At 41.5% G+C, this 26,553-nt stretch overlaps 1 protein-coding gene and 3 long non-coding RNA genes across 6 annotated transcripts in view; 3 read left to right on the top strand and 1 right to left on the bottom strand.

Moving 5' to 3' along the window:
- Positions 1-26,553, bottom strand: part of pio (piopio) — a 33,801-nt gene that overhangs the window by 2,101 nt on the left and 5,147 nt on the right. Inside the window, exons 3-8 of the mRNA XM_046623854.2 lie at positions 23,476-23,533; positions 11,706-11,920; positions 1,188-1,355; positions 713-918; positions 463-625; positions 136-333 (exon numbers count right to left, since the gene is read on the bottom strand). Coding sequence (XP_046479810.1) covers positions 136-333; positions 463-625; positions 713-918; positions 1,188-1,355; positions 11,706-11,920; positions 23,476-23,533 — 1,008 coding nt within the window. The remainder of the gene's footprint in view (positions 1-135; positions 334-462; positions 626-712; positions 919-1,187; positions 1,356-11,705; positions 11,921-23,475; positions 23,534-26,553) is intronic.
- LOC124217798 (uncharacterized) lies at positions 1,219-4,203 on the top strand. Its single transcript, XR_006882917.2, has 3 exons — positions 1,219-1,388; positions 2,907-3,016; positions 3,942-4,203. It is a non-coding gene; the product is annotated as an uncharacterized lncRNA (long non-coding RNA).
- Positions 5,316-14,545, top strand: LOC124217797 (uncharacterized). Of its 3 annotated transcripts, XR_006882916.2 has the most exons (5): positions 5,605-5,867; positions 5,970-6,213; positions 7,935-8,248; positions 13,248-13,539; positions 14,058-14,545. It is a non-coding gene; the product is annotated as an uncharacterized lncRNA (long non-coding RNA). The 3 variants fall into 3 exon arrangements; XR_006882915.2 differs by lacking the exons at positions 13,248-13,539; positions 14,058-14,545 and adding an exon at positions 5,316-5,405 and having other exon boundaries at positions 5,488-5,867; positions 7,935-11,779; XR_006882914.2 differs by lacking the exons at positions 13,248-13,539; positions 14,058-14,545 and adding an exon at positions 9,209-11,779 and having other exon boundaries at positions 7,935-9,003.
- LOC124217799 (uncharacterized) lies at positions 15,119-15,840 on the top strand. The gene is made up of 2 exons (XR_006882918.2): positions 15,119-15,418; positions 15,691-15,840. It is a non-coding gene; the product is annotated as an uncharacterized lncRNA (long non-coding RNA).

The following is a 26,553-nucleotide window of genomic DNA, read 5'->3' as shown; positions in this document are numbered from 1 at the left end:
TTATTCGACGTGTAGATTACAGCAGAGAATAAAAACTTTTCAGGTAAAGAAATATAGCAATCTACTCTTTTGCTTTGATAATGTACTCTGTAATAATTGAGTACATTATCGAATACTCATGTAAATGTCTTATACCCTTTCTTTAGAGACTTCATTGAAGTAATCCGACTTTGAAGTGGTGTCTGAAGCTTCGTTCACATAAAGTCCACTAAAGACTTCGATCGTAGCCGGTGTTTCACCTTCAGGTAAGCCTTCCGCCGTATTAGTATCACCCTTCGACTTATTGCTTGGCAAATCCCTGCGCCGTCTTCCTTTGCTGTTGCACGACGGTGGCTATTGAAAAAGATGTGAGAACTTCATATTCCAATGTTTGAAAACTATCGACGTTGCATAATTAATAAACCTCAATAATGCACGTAATTTCAATATTATTTCAGTTGAAAAAACAATTATCATATTTACCGTATTCTCACATCCGCTTCCTAATTTAACGCAGAGCTGAACGTTGCACTGGTAATAGACACTGGCTATGTATGGAAATTTGTGAGCCTGGAAGTTTACCTGTGCCTTAGTTTTGTCCTCGCTGTAGGTGAATTGATCCATTATTTCCTTATCCACTGGACAGCTGGAAGGTGAATAAGAGAAATTTTAGAACACAGTTTAACTATCTGTTCATATAGTACAGTATGCCACACAATTTACTGCACCGTACCCTTCGTCATTTATCAGCCGCTGTTCACCCCAGCCAAAGCCATCCCGGACGAGGCAATCTGATATCCTCAAGCCGTACATCTCCTGGGTGTCAATGCTGATAACCAGAGTCAACGGGTCTCCGATCTTCACATTCTCTGCGACTTGGTGCTGCGTCGGATCTCCGCTGAAAATTTTCATTGTGCAGCCAGGCATCGGTGCAGTTGCCTAAAGATGGTGGTGAATAACAAGTATTTTTAATATGCTGGTATTGTAGGCCATGATTGTTATTTATTCTTTAATACTTAACGGATTTTAATTGTTAAATATATTCCATCGAGAATATATTTACGTTCTTCCCAAAACTCTTTACGGTGTAAGCCAAAAAAATTACAGGAAGACTGTATTATGGTCTAAAAGTGTAGCGTCTCTTAAATTAAAATTGCTATGTATGTACACCTCCCAAGGTAGTGTACCGTTGGTTGGCGTTGAATTACCTGAAGCGGAAGCGACTGTAACATCGCGACGTGCGTGTTGTCATTTGTAACAATTTTATCCCTAGTTTGATAGCGGCATCTCACGTGAAAACCTCTCCCCTGATTTGTGACTAATTTGAGGTGAGGCTGGACGACTATTGTGTTGAAGTATTCGATTCCACCGTCATCCTGAAAAAGCCAAATATATTTGAATATCATTAGGTGAGGTGATTCGAAAATGTCGAAAACAAATATGAACACAATTGAAATTTGGTCGCGTTCGGAACGACCGAATGACGTAATTGTAGTCAATAATTGTTTTTTTCTTGCAATATCCAAAATCGTGATGACGTAGACATCGCAGTATCATTAGAAATCGGAAATTAGACTCGCCGAAACATCGCCCAGGTCAGTATTAGACTGAGCAAGGTTTAATTAAAAGTGGGCTAGTTTCTTATGTCGTTGCACCTTCAACTACTTGTATCATAGGATAATGAAAAATTCCGAGATAAATGGACGGAATACGGTCACAGTGCTAATTAGGCATTACAGATAATTGCCACTCTGACTACCTAATATCCGCAGCACAGTGTTTAGAGTACATATGTAGGGAAAAAAGAGAGACAATTGGTGAATTGAAGAGTATATAGTATACTTGTTCTCCGCGGGTTGCGTAACGCGTTACAAGGCTTTTTCGTACAGCATTGAGTAAGGAATGCCCTAATTGTAAGCCATCGCGGCTATTCATTCATATCGTAACAGTATAAACAGCTGTTACGTGTGCATGTATGTGTACTCGTATGTATGGATGCGACGTTAACTCTGCATGTCGGTAAACTCTGTACGGTATTTATTTTCTCGACTCTATTCCCTCTTCTCGTATTGTGTCGGCGGTTCTTCGTCTGGTCCCGGGGCACCGAGGAATGCCACCTGCGAATCTAATTGACACATATTCTCTTTTTTGCGTTGTTTTTTTCAAGAGAATCCAACACATTTTTGCATGACTGTTGAGCGGAATTGTACGGCTATCTCCTCGCGACTGTCTTCTCTGCATCGATTAAGGCTTCATTCGAAACGCGGTCACGTTCCCGTGAGGAGTCGTATAAACGCGCTCGCTAAGATTTCAATATGTGTGTGTAACACAAATGACACATTCAAACACGTATGTACGTTAGCACGCGCCTGATTTTCGTACGGACTCTGTCCTGCTCTGGCACGCCTTATTAAGGAAAAAATCATTCCGAGTTAGCTTTGCCAAACGAGGTAAATCCGACGTATTCGCCAACGTTGCAAACTAAATTTCAATTTGTAAATGCCCGCACAAGCTTCCAAACTACATACTTGGAAAGTTAGTAACATTATCGTAACGAAACATCACTATTTTCTTAATTTGACAATGATTTATATGGAACTAAGATTTCGAAATATGAGTGTGTTTTGTTTTATTACGGTTTACTGAATTTCAGGCAATTCAAAAATCGCGAAGTAACGGTTTTTCCTCACCATGAATGGTTACGATAACGTTACTAACTTCAATATGCTTCCAAACTTTAGCCCCCTTACTTCGCGAAAAAACGGGCGTTTGCAGGGTCTTCGGTAGACGATAAACGGGATGTGAAACAAGGATCAATTACCGGCTCACGGTCCTGCCGGCACATTACATCTATGTCCATATGCATTACGCAGGTATGCACTGGTATATGTATATCTCGGTTATATCTGTTGTTGCATTTCTTGCAGGGTTCGATGTCCGGTCAGTCGAGGCAGCTCAGAGGTTGGGATCCGGCCTCTCCGGACCACCTTCAACAAATAACAGCTCTCCGATTCTCCAGTCCCGGCCTCAAATTTCGGTAAACATACGATTTCGTTGCCTTTTTTATCTGTTTGCACATAGCAAGGCCTTCCAATTTCAATGTAATTTCGCAGTCACCCGTGCAACTTTCGCGAAAACTTTCGGTTTCTTTTTTTTTTCTTCGCATAATATTGTTAAAAAATATATCTTGTACCTCCTACGTATGATTCGAGTTAAACGGCACAATCCGTCAAGGACCCAGGCCCGTTAATCGTTCTCTTGTAAATTAGGACTTGAAAGTGTGTGGGTATTCGATATTTATGGCTCCAGAAATTAGCATATACAAATATTATCTTATGCGAATATCTGAGGTACATCTATAGTGTCAAATGCTTGCGATAACGACCACACGAATAGTCCCTTCTAAAAACGGAAGGTTGTATATCCAGAGAAATTTCATACAAGGACTCTGTTTCCTTTTTTTTTTTTGATTCTATTGTTATGTGGTCGGTTTGATGAAGTTGTATATTAATTAGCAATTTCTCTTTCTATTGCATATTTGTTGCTGCTGTTGTTTTCACATCCATTATTATTAATATTATTACTGTAACTCATTAACATAGTTTCTTATACGAAATTTACTTTCATATCATAAAAAATAAGTATTATTTTCAATCATTTCTCCGAGAAAGTTTTGCACTGCCATTCCGGACGATAAATTTCGTTCAGTGCACTTCGATCATCATATGAGAATCAGAAATAGCGTCATTTGAACGGCGTTTTTCCGCCCCCTCGCGATTAAGGTGAAATCGCGCAATAATCTGCGGGTACCTTTCTACCAAGAACAAGCAACGCTTTTTCCCCCGTAAAGATTCTTAGAAGGCGATCATGGTGAGTAGGCGTCCGCATCCCGCGTTAGCTAAAAAAACCATCCGCCTCGACCAGTATACGGGGAAATAATAAGCTGTATGTTATATATATAGGTGTTCCTGGCAACGACCTTCGCCCATGCAGCAGGAGCCTCCACCAGACCGTCCTCAGCAAGGATATTTGCAATCGCGAGTGCATCGCCCGAGGTACTCGACGGCTAAGGATAGGATTCTCGTCCGTGCGGCTGCATACTTGGAGCTGTACCTATATCCAGTCCTGCACACATACATACATACTGTATATCGTATCAACACCCACGTTACAGGGTGGTAAGTATATCGTATAGTACGGACCGGTATAATACACACCTACGGGCAAGTACGTACGGATAGATTTACTTTGCATCGTATGCGGCCGCAGATCGCGTTTCCGCTTCTTCGGCACTAACGATAAGTGATTTTATACCCCTCACAAAACTCTTCGGGTGCAGCGCACACTGTCAAAGATATGCACACGTAGGTGTGTGCACGTGTGTGTGTGTGTGTATTTAAAACGAATTATACGATCAAGATATTCAGCAAGCATTACGTGATTCCCGATCTTATGGGCCGGCGAGAAGCCAATTTCCTCTACATCTCCCACGTATTTCTAAACCCACGCTTTTTCCTCCGCCTCTTCTTTCTCTCCTTCAGTCACTCGAGATCCTGTCGAGAAGTTTTTTCAATTGTCAAATGAAAGAAGAGTAAAAATAACATCATTTTTGAATATGGAAAACCCGACAGTCCTGTTGATTGATTTATTCTACAGAGGTATTTTATCGAAAACATGTTGGTTTCTACTTATACCTCTCTTGAATTTCATCGGGATTATGCATACTGTAATAAATATATATCATAGCTATACGGAGATGACTATGTCCAAACAGCTGGAGCAGCAGCAGCCGGACACGGACAAATTGCACAGCCTCGTTCCCGTTAGAGACATCACGAAGATGATATTATACATCCGCATCGACGTAACGTTAATTATCGTTCGTCATAGGTAGACGAGGAATAAAAAATAAATAAAAGAATTAAGAAAAGTGCTAATGGCGCGGCTTGACAGTCCCGTGCCTATGGAAGCGAGACATCATGTATTATGTGCACACATACAGGCGGATACGTTTTATAGAATCGAAGATGTACGTAACTGCGCGTACCGTTTAATTATGCCTGTTTTTAACAACAACATCCAACATACATTCTCCAACCAATGATTAGTGAAACTCGACATTCGAGGAAAGACCTTGAGACCTCGGTAAAACGTTGCTGTAACCGCTGCCGTGCTGCTGCTGTTGCATGATCTTATCTAGAGTCGAAAAAGAAGATGACAAAAATAAATTTTTACCTATAACGTACGTATGTATAGAGGTATAGCGATGACGCGCGTCTATCTTCGGAGTTCTTTATATACGACAAATCCCGATGTACTTGACTCGGAAACCGCATAGTTAATATTTATCGTACTCGTGCAAATGTTACGTGTCAGGTACTTCCTGAAGGACAATCTCAGCTTATGTAACACGTATAAGCGATTAGGTATGACGCGCTTGATATGCGATCTTCATGTACGTATATAATAATGTAACGTAAACCATCAGCAATATATGGAATCGCGTAGATCCAGAAGATAATCTGGCATCCCAGCCGTTAAATATACGCCTACGACTTCTTATGTTATACCGCAAACGGAGAAGGATTTTCCCCCTGGCCGGTGCGAGACTCGTTTGCGAAGATTACGCGGAGCAGGCGACAAACAGTCGTTGAGCCGGTTCGGAAGACCGGGCTTGTGACAGTGTCTCGCAGGTCCCAGGCACTCTAGGATTGAGGAGGAATGCGACCTTGACGTCGCAAGTTTAAAGGATGTTTATGTGGGGACGAGTAGACTGCCGATGTACCTACTCCTCAATTCCTTACTACGCGTGTTATACACGGCTGTTACATTTGTCCGACCCTGTATATCCTCCAGAATCCGGGCTCGGTTGTATCCTTGAGGACGAGGTCCGTATTCTGTATAGTTGTAATTTTCCCCGCCCTTCTTTAACTAATTCACCATTATCCGAGTATATCTTATGGTTATTTAACGGTGATTATGTCCCACAGAAAGAGCAGCTGTACCTTCTACGACGAATGATTCGCCACACACGCTGACGTCACCGAGGAACGCGTCACGTCGCCGTCGGTCCCTTTATTGGCCTTATTGTGGAGTCGACGAGAAAGAGGGAAGAAAATAATAAGGAGCCATGTAGGGGGAGACAAAGGTGGCGAGATTCTCGAGGGACCGGTCCTACTGCAGGTTCGCGTCGAAGAACATCCCTCGTGTACTCCCGCTGCCTGTGCCACGGACGTAGGTGCAAATATTGCGAACACTAAGGCAGAACTGGTTGGAAGTATCTTCAACGTTATAGACATGTACACGCATCACTTTTGTGTTGTACATTAACCGTGAAACGACGATCATAACTGCCGCGCCGTGAAGATTGTAATAACTTAGTTCTTATTCGCTGTCATCTCGTCGGTATTCAAAACTTTATGCAGATCTGATTTGAGTGTAACTCACTGCGATATTGAACTTGGCTGTAACGTCTAACGGACTCTTGTCTTTTTCTTAAATTCTGATCGCAGGTTGTGAATGCATTGGAAGTGTTTTTGATTTATTAGGTATAGCAGGTCAAACATAATGATCGTTAGTCGCGGTTTAAACTGCATCTTTAAAACGAAAAAAGGTCGCATCCAGTTTCCACGGCTGTTATTATATCGACTAAACTTGCGAATCTACTACTTAACTGTGGTAGAGTCACGGTACTGACCGTCAATTTACTCGTTTACGTAGCTCGATTTGCTTCTCGCACGGTAAATTATGAGCCTTAAAGATCGCACGCATTGGAAAACGGCTGTGCTGAGCGTCCAGGGGCTGATAGGGCGATTTACCAAAGAATCGGGATGTTTCCCACAGATCATTTCCATCTGTGGTGGTGGTATGTATTGACGGCAGTAAATCGCCTTTTTGTTTTACAGAAAACACATGGGCTGCCGTAATTTGAACAGTAGAATCCGTGAACGAGGAAACGAAATAAAATTCATGTTATCGCGGATGAACCTCAGGCCTGACCTTCGCGATCTGACTTTGCATTCGCCCGCATGCAGAGTTGGCCGACGATTCGCGAAATACGGGAGTATTGAGCTGCAGAACGTTTGTGCTGTACATACTAACATATTCCGCGCTGCGGGGCGTAAAGCGTCCTATTTTGCCTATGGTAACTTACGGAACACTGCGCATACGCATCTTAACATATATTATACGCCTATTCATGTGCGCACTTATGCCTGTATGTATAATAGCGTACGTACGGTCTTTCGTTCCACTTCACTGTAGGAAAACACCTACCCGCAGAACGAAATGAATCTTTTTATCGGGTTGTTAAACCCATGCAAAGGTCAAATGACCATAGCAACTGCAGAATTGCTTAAAAATTTCGGGAAGAAGCTGATAGGTGATAGTCAGTGAGTACGGATATATTACACCCACGAATATCGCCGAATGATGTACCTCTTATGTCTAAACGTATCGCGAAGAGGATAGGATACAAGTACTTCCTCGTATTCTCTTCTCGCGGTTATACCTAATACGAGATATAATTTTTTAACGAAAATCTTAAAATTTTATATACTGTATTACGAGTTTACAAGCGTCGGATATATTGCATGCCGTTAAAAAAGGAAAGGAATCAGTCGATGATTTTTGTATGCAATTGAGAAAGCGCGTGTGAAAGCATACCGCAAGTAACGGGGATCTGATGTTTTTTAACAAGATTTCAGTCTGTAACTTGACCGCACGGACAAACATCATCTACTCAGGGATTTTTCCGGTCCGCAATTTCATCCTATTCCGTATTTCACGCTCATGGGATACTTGTTTTGTTTTTATATTGAATCATCAATACAAAATATTTTGATGTGAATTCCCATAATCTGTCCACACAATTTCGTAACTTTCTCGCTATATACCTGTAAGTTTAACCGAGTATCCATGTATGCATATTAATTATCGTCTTCTGTGTGCCGTAGATATATTTGGGAAGAAACTCTCTCGAGCGAGTGAGCGAGCGAGCTACGGACGGACTTGCTGACGATGAGCCTACAAAGGAGAGTTAGTCGGACAGAGAGTCAAGAACCGCCGGACAAAGATGCCCCTCGCTATGCCACCTCGTCCTGTGCCTACGAAGAGACGTCGTTCCGAAATTTCACTTTCACTTTGGTCAAGTCACTTGCAGGTTCGGCTTCGGAGCCATCCCACGAGAGCTGAGAAAACAAATACGGTTTACGTGGGGGACCGAGTCGTTAAAACGAAAAAGAAGACAAAAGTAGTCGGAACGTCGAAGGTTAGCAAGAATTAATGAATTCTTGGTAATGTTTTTCGTCGCCGTATTTGCCAGACTTCGAAAACAATTTCGATGTACGAATCCTCGACCTCTATGGCATTAATATGCCTATAGGTTTAACGTGTAAATAATAATCATTAAAAGTAAATTCTTGAGCTGGGATGAGCGAGAAAAATGAATTTCTCAGTATGAGCGCACAAGTATGATCGCAAGCATCGCGCGAGAGCATAGCTCGAAATAGCCGATGAATCGATTCTCAGCGTTCTCCAGGTATCCGGTCCGCGGTCTGGTCGCGGTCCTTCGAGCGACCTTGGCGAATCGCAGGAGAGTCGTAGGTTTAGCGTGTTGCGGTGCGGGTTTCGCTCGCCGACGCAACCGTAGAGCCACTATCGGCAGGATTGTACATGCACACATCCGAGATACGCTTTAAGGAGAGAAGTCAAACGAGTTTCAGCGTGGGTAGTTTTCACCACACGACTCCAACACCACGCGCCATTTACGGAGAGAGACGACCGGGAGAATTTTTTAGTTGTCAAAAATTTAGCGCCTCTCGCTTATACGACATTGCGAATTTATTCTGTCTCGTTAGGTATCACAAAGCTTTGTAACTCTCACGCGTTCACCAAATGGTATTTTTATCGGCTCTGGCGGCAACTTTTACTTTTGTAATTCGGCCGAGTCAAGACTCCGATCAGGTGATTGCCAACTCATTGTCAGCTACGGCTGCGCAGCCCACGACGAAGGCTCAGGGCCGAGTATCCTTTTCCCCGTCGTCGATGACTAATCCTAGGCTGCGGATTGTAAAGTTTCAAGCGTTCATTCATCCAAATTTTAACAGATAGCTCCGGTTCCCTCACCCGGCATTTGGGCATGATGACAATGACGATGATGAGAGCCTCTTTGCGACAATATTTCACCAATTTTTTTTCTTAGTAACAAATAATACTCACTTCGTCGCAGTTTCATCGCTAGACAGATCAGGAGGGGCTGTTGATGATTCAACTGGGAATAACGCAACTTCGACGAAGGAAAACAATAGACGATAATACTATTATACACGTACGCGTGAACACGTGTGCGCTTGTAAGCTTACGCAATTGCGTAAAATGGCACTTGGCGAGTATTAACGTACATACATACCCACACTGTTTATGTATAATTACACACACGCTTTCATCAAACTTATTGTTAATCAGCTCGTATATACCAGTATAAGATACCAGAATATTAGGAAAGATCATTTGAATTCTATTAGGAGTACCTTGAAATATCAAAGGTTCTCTTGTCTTTAGAGTTGCGATATTTGATCTCCTCTTTTTGTTCTTTGGATTAAATATTTACTTCGTTCACGAAACATCGTTCTTGTCAATAACCAATAATCAAGCCAATTGGCCTGTTGCCAGAACAAGCGTGTGTAAAAAAAGAGTGAACAATGGTTCATGAAGTGTCTGGTTTTTTTCTGTAGAATTTTAAGGTTGAGTAATAACGCGTGGGCGTAGTGGTATTTTACAAAGTTGTCAGTCAAGATAATCTCTTTCTCTACGCTGTAATCCTTCGTTAGATCAAATCCCGTATAATTGTAATATCTCCGCGTGCAAAAATCGAAAATGTGACGCGGAAGAAGATTGATCGATCGATACATTATTACAGTCACAAAAACGACCTCGCGAAAAGTCTTTGACCTCTGGGAGAAGGACTTTCACGGTAATATATGCGGTGTTCAGGACTGTTTTCTGTGTCTTCTGTTGTTCATTTTGTTTTTTAACTTGAGCTGTGGGCGCATCGGGCGAGAGCGAGTATGGAACCGTAGGTGGTGGGTATTTTCATGTACGCGCGATATAATAATTCACCCGTCGGACCTTAGAGCCATCTACGCTGATGTGGGTGCTGTTATACAAGTTACAGATTCTCGATCTACTTGTAGATCATACATCTAAGCGTGGATAAGTTTTACTAAGTAATTGTGATTAAATTCTGACCGAGGGACGAATCGATGGAGGGCCGCAGATCTACCACAAAGTATCTAGGTACGCAGTCGGTACTTTATACCCTAGATGGTACTCGTTGCGGTTTAAATAGTTGCATACAAATGACATAAACGCCGTTACTCAACTTCGCGTGAGACAACTACGGAATGGAAAGACTAACCCCGCCGGCGTCGTCAAGAGAATGTAATGGAATGGAAGAGTGGAATAATGAAACGGTTTCTTTAGCGGACCGCGAACACGTCTAAGCAGAGCGCCAAGGTGGAGGCGGAAGCGAGGAAGTCGCGATGCGCGGACTAACCCAATTCAACATAAATCGTGGAATATCGCGTTCATCATGCGCAAGTTTCACGAAATTCATCAGTGTGGTTTTTTAATTTTCTGCTGTTCATCTGTGATTGTGTCTTGACGAATGCTGCTTAATCCATATCGCTAATGAGATCATCACTTACGATCCGGGATTTTATTTTTATCATACTCTAGTACCTATTACAACGAGTAAGATAAGTATTGCATGGTGGCAACGACACGGGATTAAATTTAAACCCCATGCAATGTACTGTATAGTATACGCGTTGCGCCTACGCATATGGAGATGCGGTAAGAAGATGAGGACGCGGCTATCCTCGTCAGCGTGGGTTTCAAATTATCAAAGTTAATTTACTATTACCAATTCCCATTGATTCACGCAATAAACAGGTATAGGCGTAATAAACAAGGTAGGTTCATCGTGTCGTAACTCCTAGACGAGTGTTACTCAATTCCAAGCTGAGGGAATATTCGAATTTCGATGCCGAGGTTTGTAGATTCCTGAGTAATGCATCATCGGCGACTCAGACATCCGGCGTGGAGAGTTTAGTGTTCAATACGTCCAGTAGCCGTGTAACGTGGTTATGAAATAGTAAAGTCGACATCTGCCTCATATATTGGCACGAAACCGACGAGGAGAGAACGGTCTGTTACAACGCGAATGCACGGGCATGGCAGCTGCCATGTCGTCGTCGGTGGTGCAAACGGCGAACCTGATGGCGATGGCGATGGCTTCCTCGCTTCCATAACTGGACCGTTATGTGACCGGGCCCTCTTCTGGTATGGGTACACTTACACGCCGTTCTCCGTACCTATGCATACCTTGCTCGTGTATGTGTATACACCGGATTATATTCTCGCTCTTTCTGCGAGTGAGATTTTTTTGCACGTTTGCATTTTTTATCCGACGCACGTAATTCCTCGGTGATCCGAACTTTACCGACAAATGGGAATATCGAAGAAAAAATTAGCATGAATTTTAATTGAATTAATAGGTAATTCAAAGAATCAAAGATACAAGCATCGAAGGATGAACTGATTAGTGAGAAAGTCGATCCCTGTATCTTCGCTGCAGACACATAGAAATATTGTTCGCAGGTAGTTTCGATCGATTTTCGAATGTTATTTTCCAGTTTCCATTAATTTGTTATAATTAGGCTTACCAGCTCGGTCGGCATAGTGTTGCACGACCTAAGGGGCAGGGTGTAGGTGATGGGGGCCGGCTGACTCCTGTATTCCTGTAGGCACGAGCTGTTCTTCGAAAGGCCTCGTGGATATACGAGACCGTGAAACGCGGAGTTACCCTCCGTCGAAATATGCACGATGATTGATTCGCTCGCGCATTCGATCTGCACCGTGCTTGCAACCGCCACGGTTGCTGGAAGAAGAAGAAGATAATGAAATTAAAGTATATTCAATATAATATAAGGCATGAGCAACCAATTGATAATTAAATCGAGACTGAGGAGAAGGGTTAATCACCTTGAACGCGTGAAAGGTCGACTGACTGTATAAGTATATGTGTGCCAAGGAAAAATTTGCAATCCGCAGTGTCGCGAAGATTAAGTTTTTTGGGATTACCGCGTAAACCGGCTTAACTTTGCCAGGAACAAACTTCAACTATCGCGATTGTTACGGTCGTAATGACCGCCGAAAAATTCTAAGGAATGTATCCAAGTAATCAGCGTACGGGTATACATCCAACCGTTAGAGAAAGATATTTTAGTTTGTTTCCAACAACTTGCACTCCACAATCTTTACTATTTTTTCAAAATCTTCTGACAACTTTTGTTTCACCGCGCGTGATTGTGAATTTATTTTCGGGATACGTCTGGAGGAAACTGGACCAATCCGATCAACGACTACGTAGTTTTACCCAGAGCAGAATGTGTAACGGTGCTCGATATTCACTGTTGCAGGCCAATGATCGAATGTGCCTGCTGTGTATACGGTTAAAAATGATTTACACGCCTCAGAAACGACCCAGCAGCTTTTTCTCAGCTTCTCGTGCTGCTACAATATTACGAACCACGTTGGTTAATATCGCTCTGCCCGATTCGAGATCGCTGGCTATCATTCGCTTCATGTTCCTGCGGGGTTCCGTAAAGTGCAAAATCGTCAAAGGTCCTAAAATAAAAGTTCATTGTTTCTCGCCGCTACGATTTCTGAGGGATTTTCACACAATCACTGAAATAGAGTGTCATACGAGAAATAAATGTATAAGCGTGAAGTTGGTTGAATTACATCGGAGATTCGCGGTAAGTGTCATGACGCCAAGACAATGATGAGATAGTGTTGAACTTGACTGACCGTCTCACTCGCTCGCTTGCAATCAGAGAAATTTCATTCCACGTACGCATACATATGCGTACCTACATACGTACATACATACCTTCACTTACAATTACCTGCAAAGGTATTTTCTTACACTCTCAAACCCATTCAAAGATGTAGTATAACATCTCACGTACAACTTTCGCTGGCGGATGAAAGGCCTGTAGCGTCATAATTGGTAATTTCCCCGTTACAGATGCATGTATTCTCGAACTCGAAAATAGATATAGGTATACATATGAGAAAAAGAGAGAGAGAGAGAGAGAGAGAAGGATGAGGAGGAAGCGTACTAGGTGAACAGAAGTCTCGGTAAATCGTTGGTGTATTATTCACATTGTACTCGAAATTTAATAATTCATAAAATTTGGCAGAAGATTCGGAGAAACGGATTTCTGCGATCACAAACGCGTATCAGGCTGAACTGTGAAATTTTTCATCTACGGAACCGTATAAAGTGCTACCAGGGATCCCGTAACAGCGTCAACGCTAATCACCGAGTTACTTCGGGCGCGACGAAACCCAGGAGGTGCAGTTGTAAGGCGGACCGCTAGGCCTGAGCTCTCGCGTAATCGCGTAATCGTATAATCGAACCGCATGACGAACTAACAAGCGACAGCCGTGGAGCGGGCGGAGGACGAGCAGTTATGCAAGGTAGTGGGCAAGGTGAGGATACGTATGCTCATACCTGCAACGTGCAACGGAGTCCAAGACCTCTTCCACCTTCCTCCTCCTCCTCCGTCTCCCGTGCTTTGGACGTTCCGCAGTCGAACTTTTGCAGCTCATTATACCGAGATATAATACAACGGTTGACACGGCGACCAATCGTCGTTGTCCTGGCTAGACTTGGCGCAGCATACCTCGTATACATGATGTCATGGTTCTACGATGCTGCACGTGGCGCTACATGCCCGCGGTGTAATATGCCGCTAGAATAATAACCCTGCTCCTGCGGTTTGTACTTCGAGACCGTCGACGATGACGAGAACAACGACGACGACGACCGGGATGGACTCCGAAGACGGCCCTTAATTCCCCTCATTGCACAGGCTTCCTGCACTACCGGGGAATATGAACGTATATCCATCCCTGCGGGATGCCATAAGCTTAAAGCTATATATGTGTAATCCTGTCGCGGTCGCTTGTGTTCGATGATAAATACGTAAAATTGTCATGAATTGCAGGGTAAAAAGTTGCGGATATCACACAGCGTCGAACACGTAGATGCTGAACCAACCAAGCTCTAATAAACACCGAACGAGAAATTGAAGGAAAAAATGAAGACGCGGAGAGCTGGACCTGAGAAGAGCCGCAGGATTCGCGATGAAGAGAGGAAGAGATGGAAAGGGACGAGGTGTGCAGGCGGAGAGGTCAGTAACCCCGCAGCGTTGACCGCACGGACTAAATTGCGCCCATCACCCGAGGAAATCCGAGTTGAAACGGAGGGACGTTAAGGCGCGGATTGTCGGTGCAGTTTAAGATCGATGACCGATGACTGTGCAAGCAAGGGATAAGAAATTTGCTTCCTTCTTCTTCCTCTTTTCATCTTTATCCCGCGAACTTTGCCGCCATAGAAATATTAGATGTATTACAATACGTATTATGCTGTCGTAAGTTACGTATACCTGATACGTACAGGATCACGTGGTAATAAAACGGTAGTTCCATATAATCATACTCGTCTGATAATTTAAAAATCGACTTCCGTTTCTCCTAATGAGTTATTGTAACGGTTAAAGATACGATGTATATAGAGGGTATGAACTTTAGGAAGCACGTAGTACGCAAAATACATTGATTGAATTTCTTCTGCATACAATTTTGTATACGATTGCGGTTTCCGTTCCCCCGACTGTAAGAGTGACGTCGGCAGTTAGAAAATATTGTAAGTAATGAGCGAAGCTGCAGTGCGTCCAGCTATTGCGGACTGTTGCTATACAAGAACTGAATTAGTATCGAATATAAAGTCGCAACGAATTTAACTTAATACACACAATTTCTTAACGCTTCTGTATATCGCTTGCAGTTATATTTTATGTGCTTTTGCATATATTAAATGGTGGCTCTTTCTTTCGTTTCCTCTCATCGTTTCGAATCGTTTACTTAATTTATTCCTCCGGTCGTCTTACGGCAAGTATTCACATGATCGCACTCAGCATGCTCATCATAACGGCCACAGAACTTGAGATATAATGTACAAGGCTTGATCGATCGTTACTCAAACTTGGTTTTATCGGACGATCGGCTTAAGGGGGGAGCCTGCTTTAGAGGCTTCAAAAAATCTATTTTTTTTTTTTTTGCATAAATGTCTTCCCAAACTATCCAAGAATGTGTCCCTAAAATTTCAGACGCAAATTCGAAATATTTTCGGAGTTACAGAAGAAATAGTGAGCAAGCGTCGAGCAGGTATACGAGCGGTTTTTTGAAGTTTTCAACCAGTTTTTTGAAGAGTCTGAACCAGTTTTTTGAAGTTTTGAACCAGTTTTTTGAAGAGTCTGAAGGGCAACTCTATGGACCAGGAATCGCTGATTAGCATATTAATGCGGTAAGTTCAAGAAAATTACGATTTTTTATATACGAAAACTTTGACGCACGATTTCTCGGTTTTTCATTTTTACGATTTTTCCTAATTGGCGGGAAAGATAGGGAAAAAAATAAACGTCCTATCGAAACGAGACAAATTGCATTGTACTCGGGATTAAATTCTCTTCTAGTTGAACCTAATTGTTGAATTTTTCACTTTTTGTTGAATTTTCTTGGTTTAACTAGAAGCTATACTATTGAGAAGTAAAAATTTTTTTGGGTTCTTTGTTTCAGGTGGAAATTGCGACCTGCACCTTTCCCGCCGCACGACAAATGCACACTCGAGACGCCTCGGTGAAATGCTTGTACCAGGCATAATATGACATATATCTTAATGAAAAAATTTAAGAAGACTGCTGAAATATATAACAATAAAACCTGAAAGTTTCGGTTCAATCGGATATTTCTTTCCTTCCCAAAAAAATCCTTGAAAAAATCGATTTTGTGAAGCCTCTAAAGCAGGCTCCCCCCTTAATCGTCAACCTGCAATATTTTGCAAAAATATTGTGACAAAGTGCAGAAGCTATATAGGGGAAAGATTTTAAAAGGAAGTTCGTACCGATCCATTCTGAGAATTCCGATCTATTGTTTCCTTAGCTCAAGATCGACTTGCACAAGCGGAAATGAAGTTTTTCGTTTACTTCCGCGCAAAGTACGGAGCAGCTTGTGAATTTACAAGCAATCGCTTAGTCAAGGAATAAATGCGTATTGCAATTCGGAGGCTTGTAGAGTTCTGTTTTTTCCGTTCTTCTCTTTTTGTTTCTTCTTCTTCAACTTGCCTGTCTGGTCCCGTCTACTGGTCCCTTCGGGCGATGACTCACCACCGAGAAGAAGACGACGCCCCGCGCGAGAACAAAGGAACATCGAACCGCGTTCGATGCCTGTAAACCTGTCTTGGAATTTTTACTCCGAGAGGACGAAGAAAAGGTGGATTTCAAAAGAAAAAGAGGAATTTTGAAAAGTCAGCGGTAATCGCGCACATTGTACCTGAGTTTGAAGTCAAGAACGTGGTATGCATTAAAAAAAAAAAAAAAAAAAAAAAACATACGTGATATAAACGTGGTGCAATCGTCGAATTATATCGGTTGGATGGCTGTAGTCTTCACGGGATGCGACATCCGGAAGTCGGGTACTCGACAGACATCCGGTTGTAGGCAGCGATCGTACGTATACCCTGCCGATTGTATCCACCGCGTGTATGCAGTAAGAGGACGGATTGAATATTTTAGTACCTCGGTTCTTAGGTAGGCATATACACCTGCGGAAGCGATGCGCGTCTTGAACGCGATCGTAAAATTCAATTTCCGTTGTCTTTCTGCACTTATTTGCAGGTTTCTGGCAGATAGTATCATGATTTTACATGTTAGGAGAAAAAAATCCAGTGATTCGACGTACAAGTTGTACGCAATTATGTCGTAGATATATTTATCCAATTCTTCATTTAATTATATATTGTTTTAGTTTTATATTGGTTATAGTGGGGACAGCCCTCGCGACAATAAACAAATTGCGGAGATGGATTGAAAAGTCATCAGCCATTAGAGTCCTTCAAAATCACGCCCAATGTTTTATACGGCGAATACACACGTAACGCGTGCGAACTACAGCTTTACACCTATAGACTTAATTGTAATACAGAATCGATTCTTGCGGGCGGTTTAATCACGAAATGTAGGTTAACACGTGTCGTACCGTGTCTTCCAGATCCGTTATAAATACGTCGATTCCTGTATAGGTATAAGTATTCACAGTGATATTACGGACTATAAGGTATATTATACACAGATTCACTTTATACGCGGTCAGCGGCAGTCCGGTTCGTCTGTTATTATACTATACACTACAGGTATTTACTAAAAGCGACTCCTACATTCCTACTGAATAAAGTCTTTCCGCGACTGCAAAAAATATCGGAAAATGAAGATAAAAAACAATCCGACAAAAAAATTAATCACAGAAAGCAAAAGAAACGTGAAACGTTCAGCCACAGCCTCTCAGTGGGGATAATTATTGCATAAACCGCGGGCGGCCGAAGATTTTACCGCTGCCTCCTGATACCAGAGCCGGTTGCCGTTTCTTTATAGTACCTTATACCTACCTACCTACCTACCTACTATACTCTGTTGATTCGGAGAGACGAGAAAAATCCTAACGGGATTCTCCTATCCGTAGAGTTTGCCTTCCGAAGCAGAGAGCTCAGAGCACCGCAGTGTTTGGCGGAAGTAATGTAAAAAATAAACCGGCCAAGCACGTAATATCGGTGTCCTCAAATTGAATAGATATATGTTACGCCCTTGCAAGTGGTCGATAATTGGCGAAATCGCCGGTATTCTTTTTCAGTCGCTAATCGTACGTCCGCTCCGTTGTGCCGCATTCTGGAGGTCTCACATCCGCTGTCATGCTTTTAACGAATAGTTGTACTTGCGGTAATGATGAATAATTAGAATGGATTAATTGGTTTGAAAGATCCAAAGCTTTTTGCACATAAAATATAGGCGAAGTAGACGAGAAACCCGTAACGAAAAGGATGAGAACGTGTTCTTTTGCTGGCGTTTGAGCATAGTCTGTTCTTATTCTTTATTTTTGCGAAGATGACCAGGCGGATATAACGATGTGATTTCATCAACTGTAATTATACTCGTGTATATGGTTATATACTCCGGTCTAACCATGCACGGCGAACTTTGGACGTTTATATATAGTAGATAATGTTAAAAGTCACACGATTAAAGTGTCCAGTCAGCAAGATTGGCAAGGAGCCGGGTAATTAGCGATTCTCACGATCAGGATCCCGGCTCTTTGATGATCGATACGACACTTCGCACCGGCCAATTACACTTTATCACGCCTCGTCGTCCGCTTCGTTCATTGCTCTCATTTTATAATATAATACATCGGAACTATAACTTCTAACGGACCTTTTGTCTGGAGCAATAAAAAATAGCACACATACAAGACCAATATAGTAACAGCAGTAAAAAGAAGAACTTGTGAACAGAAAGCAAGTGTGACAGCGTATATTAAATGGCGGATGAAACTCGTCTTAAACCATATACGAACAATGTTCAAAGTTACAGGTTACATACGGATGACGTCATATGTCTACCGGTGGATTGAGACGGATGATGACGAATCATTGCGCTCATCTGCAACGACTTCAAGAAAACGTAAAATTCGTGGCTCATTTCCTGTTTACGACTCCAAAGTCCCAGACATCACCGGTCACCGGTTTCTTCCCCACCTCATAAGATGGACGAAGTGATGTTCAAGGTAAAAAGTATCAAGGACCTTACATTACTTATCACATACGCATATACCGGTGTAGAGTATTGTGTATAATACGTAGTCGGAACTCAGTTCCAAGTAGGTAAATAATTTTACGTCAATAGGTATCTTCTTCTTCTTGCTTCGTTATAACTTTTTCTCTTCTTTTTTTTCCGTTCTGCTCAGGCAACCACGGTAGTTTTTATATCGACAACGCGGGAAGAATGTATAATCTTAGCGATGATTTAACGGAAATAATAACAGTTGTCCTCGGTGTTTCTATAAGCTAAACACGTTCGGCGACTATAAATTTTTGCATACCTATATGTACCTAACTACGGATGAAAATAAATTCCCATTGGTGAACGAAAACGTTATAGCGACCGAAGCCTCGTGGAGAAATATTACCGCTTATTAACAGCTAGAAACAGCCCCAAGCAATTACCTGTTCGCAGGCATGCACACTTATGCGTGTAGCATCTACATATTACGTTAATAGATTTGCCAGACTCAAATCAAGGTTCATTGACTCCGTATATAACTGTACCTTATACCCTATAATACTGGAAATGTACACGGATATGCAGCGGGTAATTGGATTAATTGACCCCGTGCGTATAAGCGTATATCTCCAGGAACGAATAATACGCGAGAATAGTATATTGTGTAACAAGGACGCAAACTTTGTTTCTTCGGGCGAAGCGTAAGTTTGCAATATGAGTCGTAGGTGAGCAGAAGAAGAATATTGCAAATACGCTAGGCGAAAAGATCGTTGCCTCCTTGTTGCACACGATTCTTTACGCAACGAGAGTACGTCACGCGTTTTTTCACGAATCACAAAACTGAGGTTAGAGTCACGTAATGTCGGATTTGTCCGCCACAGCGCATGCGCACAGCACGGAAAAGACCAGTTTTAACTCCTAGGACTTGAAAGTGGTTTTTTCGGTACTCCGCGCATGCGCATTCGCAGACTCATTCGACCGTCATAGAAACGGGTTCTTTGTGTACGGTAAATACGCATGGAAAAACGTGTAAACCATTCTCGCGTTATATAAACATATATTGTATACATTACGATTTGGTGCGATTTCCCAACATCCAACAAATAATTCGGAATTTTTCTTTCTCAACACCATCGACCTTGCCGTTTTCTGCGCAAAGCCGATTGCCGCTCACTTCTTTGCACCTGAATATACGTACACACATGCACATTGCCGGAGATTGCCCGCGAAAACAGGAAATAGGAATAAAGAACCAAACAAAGCCCTTGTTCTTCTCTGTGCCTTTTACCAACTAACCGATTCTCTGATGTTAATATATTTTCAACTTTCTGACACTCAGGGAAGTTGGCCATCGTGTAGACGGTGGTATTCTACAGGTATAGTCCGCGTGCATAGAGTCCAATTACGCATAATATAGCTGGGTAGGGAGAGGCATTATACGATAAGCCTAAAGTCCCTCGTCACAGTGAATTACGCCCGCTGCAAAGGATGTTTATCTCGTCCGTTGTTAATTAACGCTTCGAAAATGTATAAGCGGTATAAACAGGTAGCCGCGTATGTATTGTTCCAAGCTATGCTATATTACGCCAGATCACAATGGGAGATTTGCAATCAACACGACATCCCGGGGCGAAGCGAGCCTAGAGAAAATAAAAGGCCAGTTGCTGTATCATCTCCAAAGCTGGCAAAAAACTTGTCGAGCATAATATCTCCAAGTCTCAACAACTGTAACATTCATAGGCAGGTGCCTTCGTTATACACTTGTTGTAGGTACCTGAGTTAAATGGTGTACACAGGTATACCCCCTCTATGCAAACATTACGCGAGGGCCAATTTGTTCCTTGCTGAGGAGCAAAAACTTACCCCCACACAAGTAGTGGTACGTGATGCGAGATTGCATTGCATGTATGGACATACACGGTTATCGCATACACGCATCTATAACTGCCACCGATGCGTGTGTCAATCACACGTCTCTTATCTCGTACATCCTACCTCACGACGATCGACCCGAGTCACGTTACACACAGGATCTATAATCCATCCCGTACAGGTAGATTATATCCGCGATCGCTCCTAGCTGTTGTTCGCATCGCCTTATTTATCACCATGACTCGCAGTTATGTTATTTTCAAGACTGATCGGTGAAGACGTGCAGACGTAATTGGTCCGAGTAATAACAGATTTTTTCATACCTTTGTACGGAATCAAGAACTCGCAATATCGCATGTTCAGATTTGTATATCTGGCATGGATGTAAGTTATTATGGAAATCGTTATTCTTGTAGCCGTAATTTCTAAAAAGAAAAAAAGTAGTTCAAGCCGGCGAAAACGTGCTCGACCGTTTTCGGAGAAACCCTTGTAATTAAGTATAGTAGTACATAGGTACTTAACAATGGAGAAACTAGTTAAACTTCTATTCATTCAAGCTAATTTTCATCAGAGTGGAATGTATATTATACATATGTATGGTATGTAGGGCATTCCATACCAATTCAACCTGCTGCAAATATTGACATTTTTGATCTGGCCGAAACTTGGTTATCTTTTTGTATTCTGTGAAAAACTTTTTTTTTTGAAAATGTTCATGTGATATGAATTTTCAAAAATTTCAAGTTTTTTTTCAACTGCTTATGACTTTTTGAAAAATTCATGAATATGAATTTTTTCAACTTGATTTTTCATACTTTCGATTTTGAATTCTTGAAATTGATGAAATCCATTTTGTTTATTTAAAACTTCAAACATTACTTGCAATGTCTCTATAAAATGTCTTATTAAACATACGAGTAGTGAAAAATTGTTGAAATAACGAATCAGTATTTAGAACGCGATTTTTGTTATCAAATTTTATTTTTAATATCTTTATCGTTTGAATATTTTACATCAATGATTTTCATTTAAGCCTGAAATCACTTTCAACGTATCACCCATGATGCAAATGCAGTTCACGTTTTTACGAATTATCACTAACTTTATTAAAAACTTGCCTAAAAATGTTAAACAAATTTATTATTTTTTCTGATGAAGTTCGACAACAGTTCAAAAACTACAAAAATTTTATAAATATTTGCTATCGAGAAGAATAGTTTGAAATAAATGCCGAATGGCATTTCTCGCGAACCATCATAGTAAAGGACCTTGCGACGGCGTTGAGGGTGGGATAAAAAGAGCAGCAGCACGAGCAAGTATTTAGTCTTCAGTTGCCATTTAATCAACAAATTTTAACATATCAAGCGCTATGCGAATTGGTCTAAAAACCAACTAGCTTACCAAACATCAAAGTAAAGTTTTAAACAATTGCAAATTATGACAAAGCTGCCAATAATCTTAATATCCGATGTAGGTACAAAGACTAAAACAATAGCAGAAACTCGAAAACTCTATTGCGCGATTTCGAATAAAGATTGATCTTTAACATTGAGAGTGATTTTAAGCAAAAGCTTTTAATATTTTTTTACATTGCATTTTTAAAAAGTACACTTGAATCACACAATTTGTAATTAAAAAAAAAAAAAAAAAAAACGTTCGAAATCAAGGATTTTTTTCTAAATTATAAGTGTTTGAAAGAAAAATTATTAAAATTTTCCAAAATTCGTACCTCATGAACGGTTTGTCAAAAAAATTTGAAAAGAATCAAGGTACCTTTTTTCACAGAATGCAAAAAGATAGCCAAGTTTCAACTAAATTAAAAATGTCAAGATTCGCGGTGGGTTGAGTTGGTAGAATGCCACGTATATCTCCACTTTTGGGGAAATATTTTATTGTTGCTATAATTATTGGTTGAAATTTTTGTAAAACAATATTAGAACAAGAAGGAGGAAAAATACTGAATCTATATTACCAGACATCGAAATTACAGCATACGAGAAATTCTATCGTTCCTCAAAGTTCTACCACATCGTTAGGCAGGTGCCTTGTAAAAATAGCCACCTTTGACAAGTTTTTTTTCGCACGAAAGCGCGTTCGAATTTCCTACATGTAGGATTAATTGAAACATTTTGTTACTATGCAATTTGCCATTTTTTCCTTTTGCAGGATAATTGTCAATGAATCCGAGAACTTTTTTCATTAATTTCATAGATTATTCGTGGTGTTTCATTCCTGTAATTTTTCCACTTGCCACAGGTTGAGAAATTGATCAAGTTAAAGGCGCGACATTCGTACCAACACATCTGATCCGGTGCGGAAGTGGATCTCGCTGTGAGGGTGAGCCGACATTCTTACCTACACATTCTTTATACCAGACCGAGAAACGATGACCTTCCGTTTCGAGGGAAGGAGGAAGGTGAGCGCAGAATCGTGCGACCTAGATTTCAGATCATCCACGCGAGAGTACATACAAGTCTAGAATGAGTCTGCAGGTACGGCATCCGTCTTGGCACTACATACTCTCCATTATCAAACAGTACACAGTAATGAGGGGAAAGAGAGAAGAAGAAAGAGAAAGATGACGATGAACATTGAAAGAGAAGTTTTTATTTTCACCGATTCAATGCATGCAGTGTAAGCGGAAAGGCGCTCCGTAATTCAAAAAAAAAAAAAAAATAACGTTGCAACGTATTAAAACGACAACAAAGATCACGATAATTAAAAAAAATTATTCGCATTTAGGGACTTTGTTAGATACATCAGTGAATGGTGTTACGGTGTTGTGTTATGTAGGTACGGTTCCTTATTATTGTTTGCAAAGTTCAATTCCAACATATTTTGTTCCATATTATCTGATTATTGTTGAATATGGCATACTCACTGGTCGGTAGGGCAGGTATTTGGGCGGCATGTGTAGTACTGTGCCTCAGTATTGTGACCTGGAACAAAGATCGGAAAAATTTGACTTCATGACGTCAAGAATCGATCGTTGGAAATTGAGTGATTGAAAAACAAAGGCTCCCAACGCATTGTGACTCGCTCGATATAATGATTCGATGAATAGAGCAGTTGTCCTGCGGCCATACCGCGATAATTGATGAAGTACTCAGATAACTTGGATGAAGAGTATCTATTCTCGGCAATAAATTGTTCGGAGACTTTAGAACCGGCTCGGGATCGAACAAACCACTCGCTGAGCCACTTTCATCTCTTGGGGACAACGACGCGTGCTATATTGTACCAAGTTGCCGTGTACGGACTGGATTGATAAATGAAAATAAAAGTGCCCTGCAAGCTGCAGGCACCCTTCCTTCCATGTCAATAATGCTGCGTATGATATATTTAGAATTGAAAATTTATAAAGCTACCTGAATTGTAAAATCAAATGCAGTCGATACATTATTTTCAAATCTCTCATTACCGACCGTATGGACAAGGTTTTCGGCAGTTTCCCTTGTCCCTCGTGCAAATACGGGTGTTTCGACTACCACCGCCAACCCATTGCTTTACTCTACTCTTACTCCCATGTATATGAAAACGTAATTGTGATTAATGAAGAATTATTATTATTATTATTATTATCATCATTATTATTATTATGAGAATAAATGAATGATATAATGTGATACGAATAAATCGGACGTATATTTCAAAGTTTATATGCCTTGCTTGCTATATAAGGTAAACGGCCGAGAACCGCGGAGATACGAGAACCTTGGCGAGTTTTACCCGGCACGGCTGCAGCGGAGCGGGAGAATTCGAAAGGGAGGAGTAAAAGACGTATGGCCCAAGCGATGTAAAGCGCTGGCTTGAGTATACGCCAAAGAAAAATCTGCACGATAGTTTGGATCCAGTAATGTGGAGGTTAATATTATATAGTAAGTGCAATATTGTAAAATCGGTCGCCTTTACCGCGAGGCGTGATTGCATCTGCAGCGTCGCGAATTTTTAATCAGTCATCTTTACATACCCGAATAACTTTCTCTTCATGTTTTATAGAAACAGTCATGATCAGCTTTCTTGCAACAAACCCAAATCGCATCGTTTTTGACATACATCGGGTGAAATTTTGAATAAACGCGAATAAACAACTGTACGCGATTTGTACAAGAGCGTTACGTATGAGACTTTGCAGCATGTGAGGGACAAGATACGCCAAGTCCGGGCAGTTCGTCGGATGACTAACCAGTTCACAAGGCAAGTCGCAGTGGTGGGCGTCCTTATATGTCCACTATTATACCTATATATACGTGTACGTGGATAATCTGACGTCACTTGAAACGCTGTTGCTGCTGCTGCTGCGTCGGCGTCGTGGTCTCGTGGACCATGCGTTTGGAATACAGACGAAGCAGCAGCGATGTCGCCAAACGTGTTCGCAGAGCTATATCGATACCCGTATAAAAATCGGTATACGTTGTCCACGCACACGGCTATATACTCGCAATATCTATATGCAAAAAACTTTACATGTATCCCCGTACATACATTGCATATTATGGCTATAGAGTATCGCAGAGGCGGGCCACCAAGGATGACGTCCTACGCAGAAATCGGCACGAATAGGTGTAAGTTGTACTTGCAGAGATCCGTGACTGTACCGCGTCAATCGTGACAATAACAGTACGGGCAACAACAATTAATACATGCTGTTTGTCTGTACGTATTACACATATACACGGGAACTAGAAAGTAATTTTAACAATTTCTCAAGACGACGTTTTGGACGCATCGACACGTACTCAATTTCGAATCTTATACTCATTGTTCGTGAGTATTCGTCAGTTCTCTCCGTATATTACATTCATTTGGCTTACCGCGCGATCACTGTGACCAGAAGCACTCATCCTGTAATAGAAAAAACATCTATGCGTATACCTATATAATAAACCCGATTACGTGCAAAGACTGGGCCTCCTCGAGGAGGTCTAACGCAAGGTTGCGATACCAGTCTGCACTCTACAATGCGCGTGAGTAGCTGCCGTAGTGTCGTAGAACGTGCCGCATGCCCACAAAAGACGAAGACAGCCTCCGAAGTAGGCAAATCGCTGTTCAAGACGATTCAACTCGGTCAATTACGCAATGCATGCGAGTACATATAATAATACAAGTACGCGTATATGCATAGGTGTAGGTATGCAGTATACAAACGATGCGTAGTCGCGCCTCGACGGCATTTCCAATCCTCGACACATTTATCTTTCATCCATCCTCAAATTTGGCATATTTTTTTGCGTCCACTTCATGCAATTTACCATCACTGCATACAAATAACTTGTCGTACATGCCGTAGCTTCCTATCATCTTATTATGTATGAATGGATAGCAAAACTCGCCGTTTGCGGGAGAGAGAAGTAAAAGTAGGCGGGGCTCTGACGACATTCGAATAGATTGTGTCTCGCGACGTTTGGCCATATTTGCTCACGGGCCACTCTTTAATCTTTATCCGCAGCATGAGAAAACTTCATGTACATGATACTTAAACCCCCCTTTACGTTGACACTTGATAGCGCAAGGATTGATAATAAATTTCTTTTTTTTTTAACAGTTAATTTCACTTTCATCTCCGTCAGAATGAAAGAATATATCACGTGTAGAGAGTGTGCTTCGAACTCACTTGCCCGAAACAATTAGCCAAGCGTATTTAGCATTTGGCATTGAAATATACGAATAAAGTCATTAATACTCCATACCTTGTATACACCCTGTAGTTCAATTCGACTGCTAAAATACTACTATTCGCCTTGTGCTATAATTGATAAATAACGCGAAATAAATGCATAAATCGCGCCATTCGCTGGATGTCATTCGTGAAAAAATTAGGGCTTATTAACGCGTACGGATATAAGTATATCGCTCTTAAACGGGTCAATAGAACTAGCAAAGATCACAACTGGACAGCGTGCGCGGTTTACGCATACAGATGTAACACATAGATATATGGGATACGTTATATTGTACG

This window comes from Neodiprion pinetum, chromosome 4 (assembly GCF_021155775.2).
Source record: "Neodiprion pinetum isolate iyNeoPine1 chromosome 4, iyNeoPine1.2, whole genome shotgun sequence".
NCBI lineage: Eukaryota > Metazoa > Arthropoda > Insecta > Hymenoptera > Diprionidae > Neodiprion > Neodiprion pinetum.
Note: the sequence above shows the minus strand (reverse complement) of the source record. Positions and strands in the feature narration are given on the sequence as shown.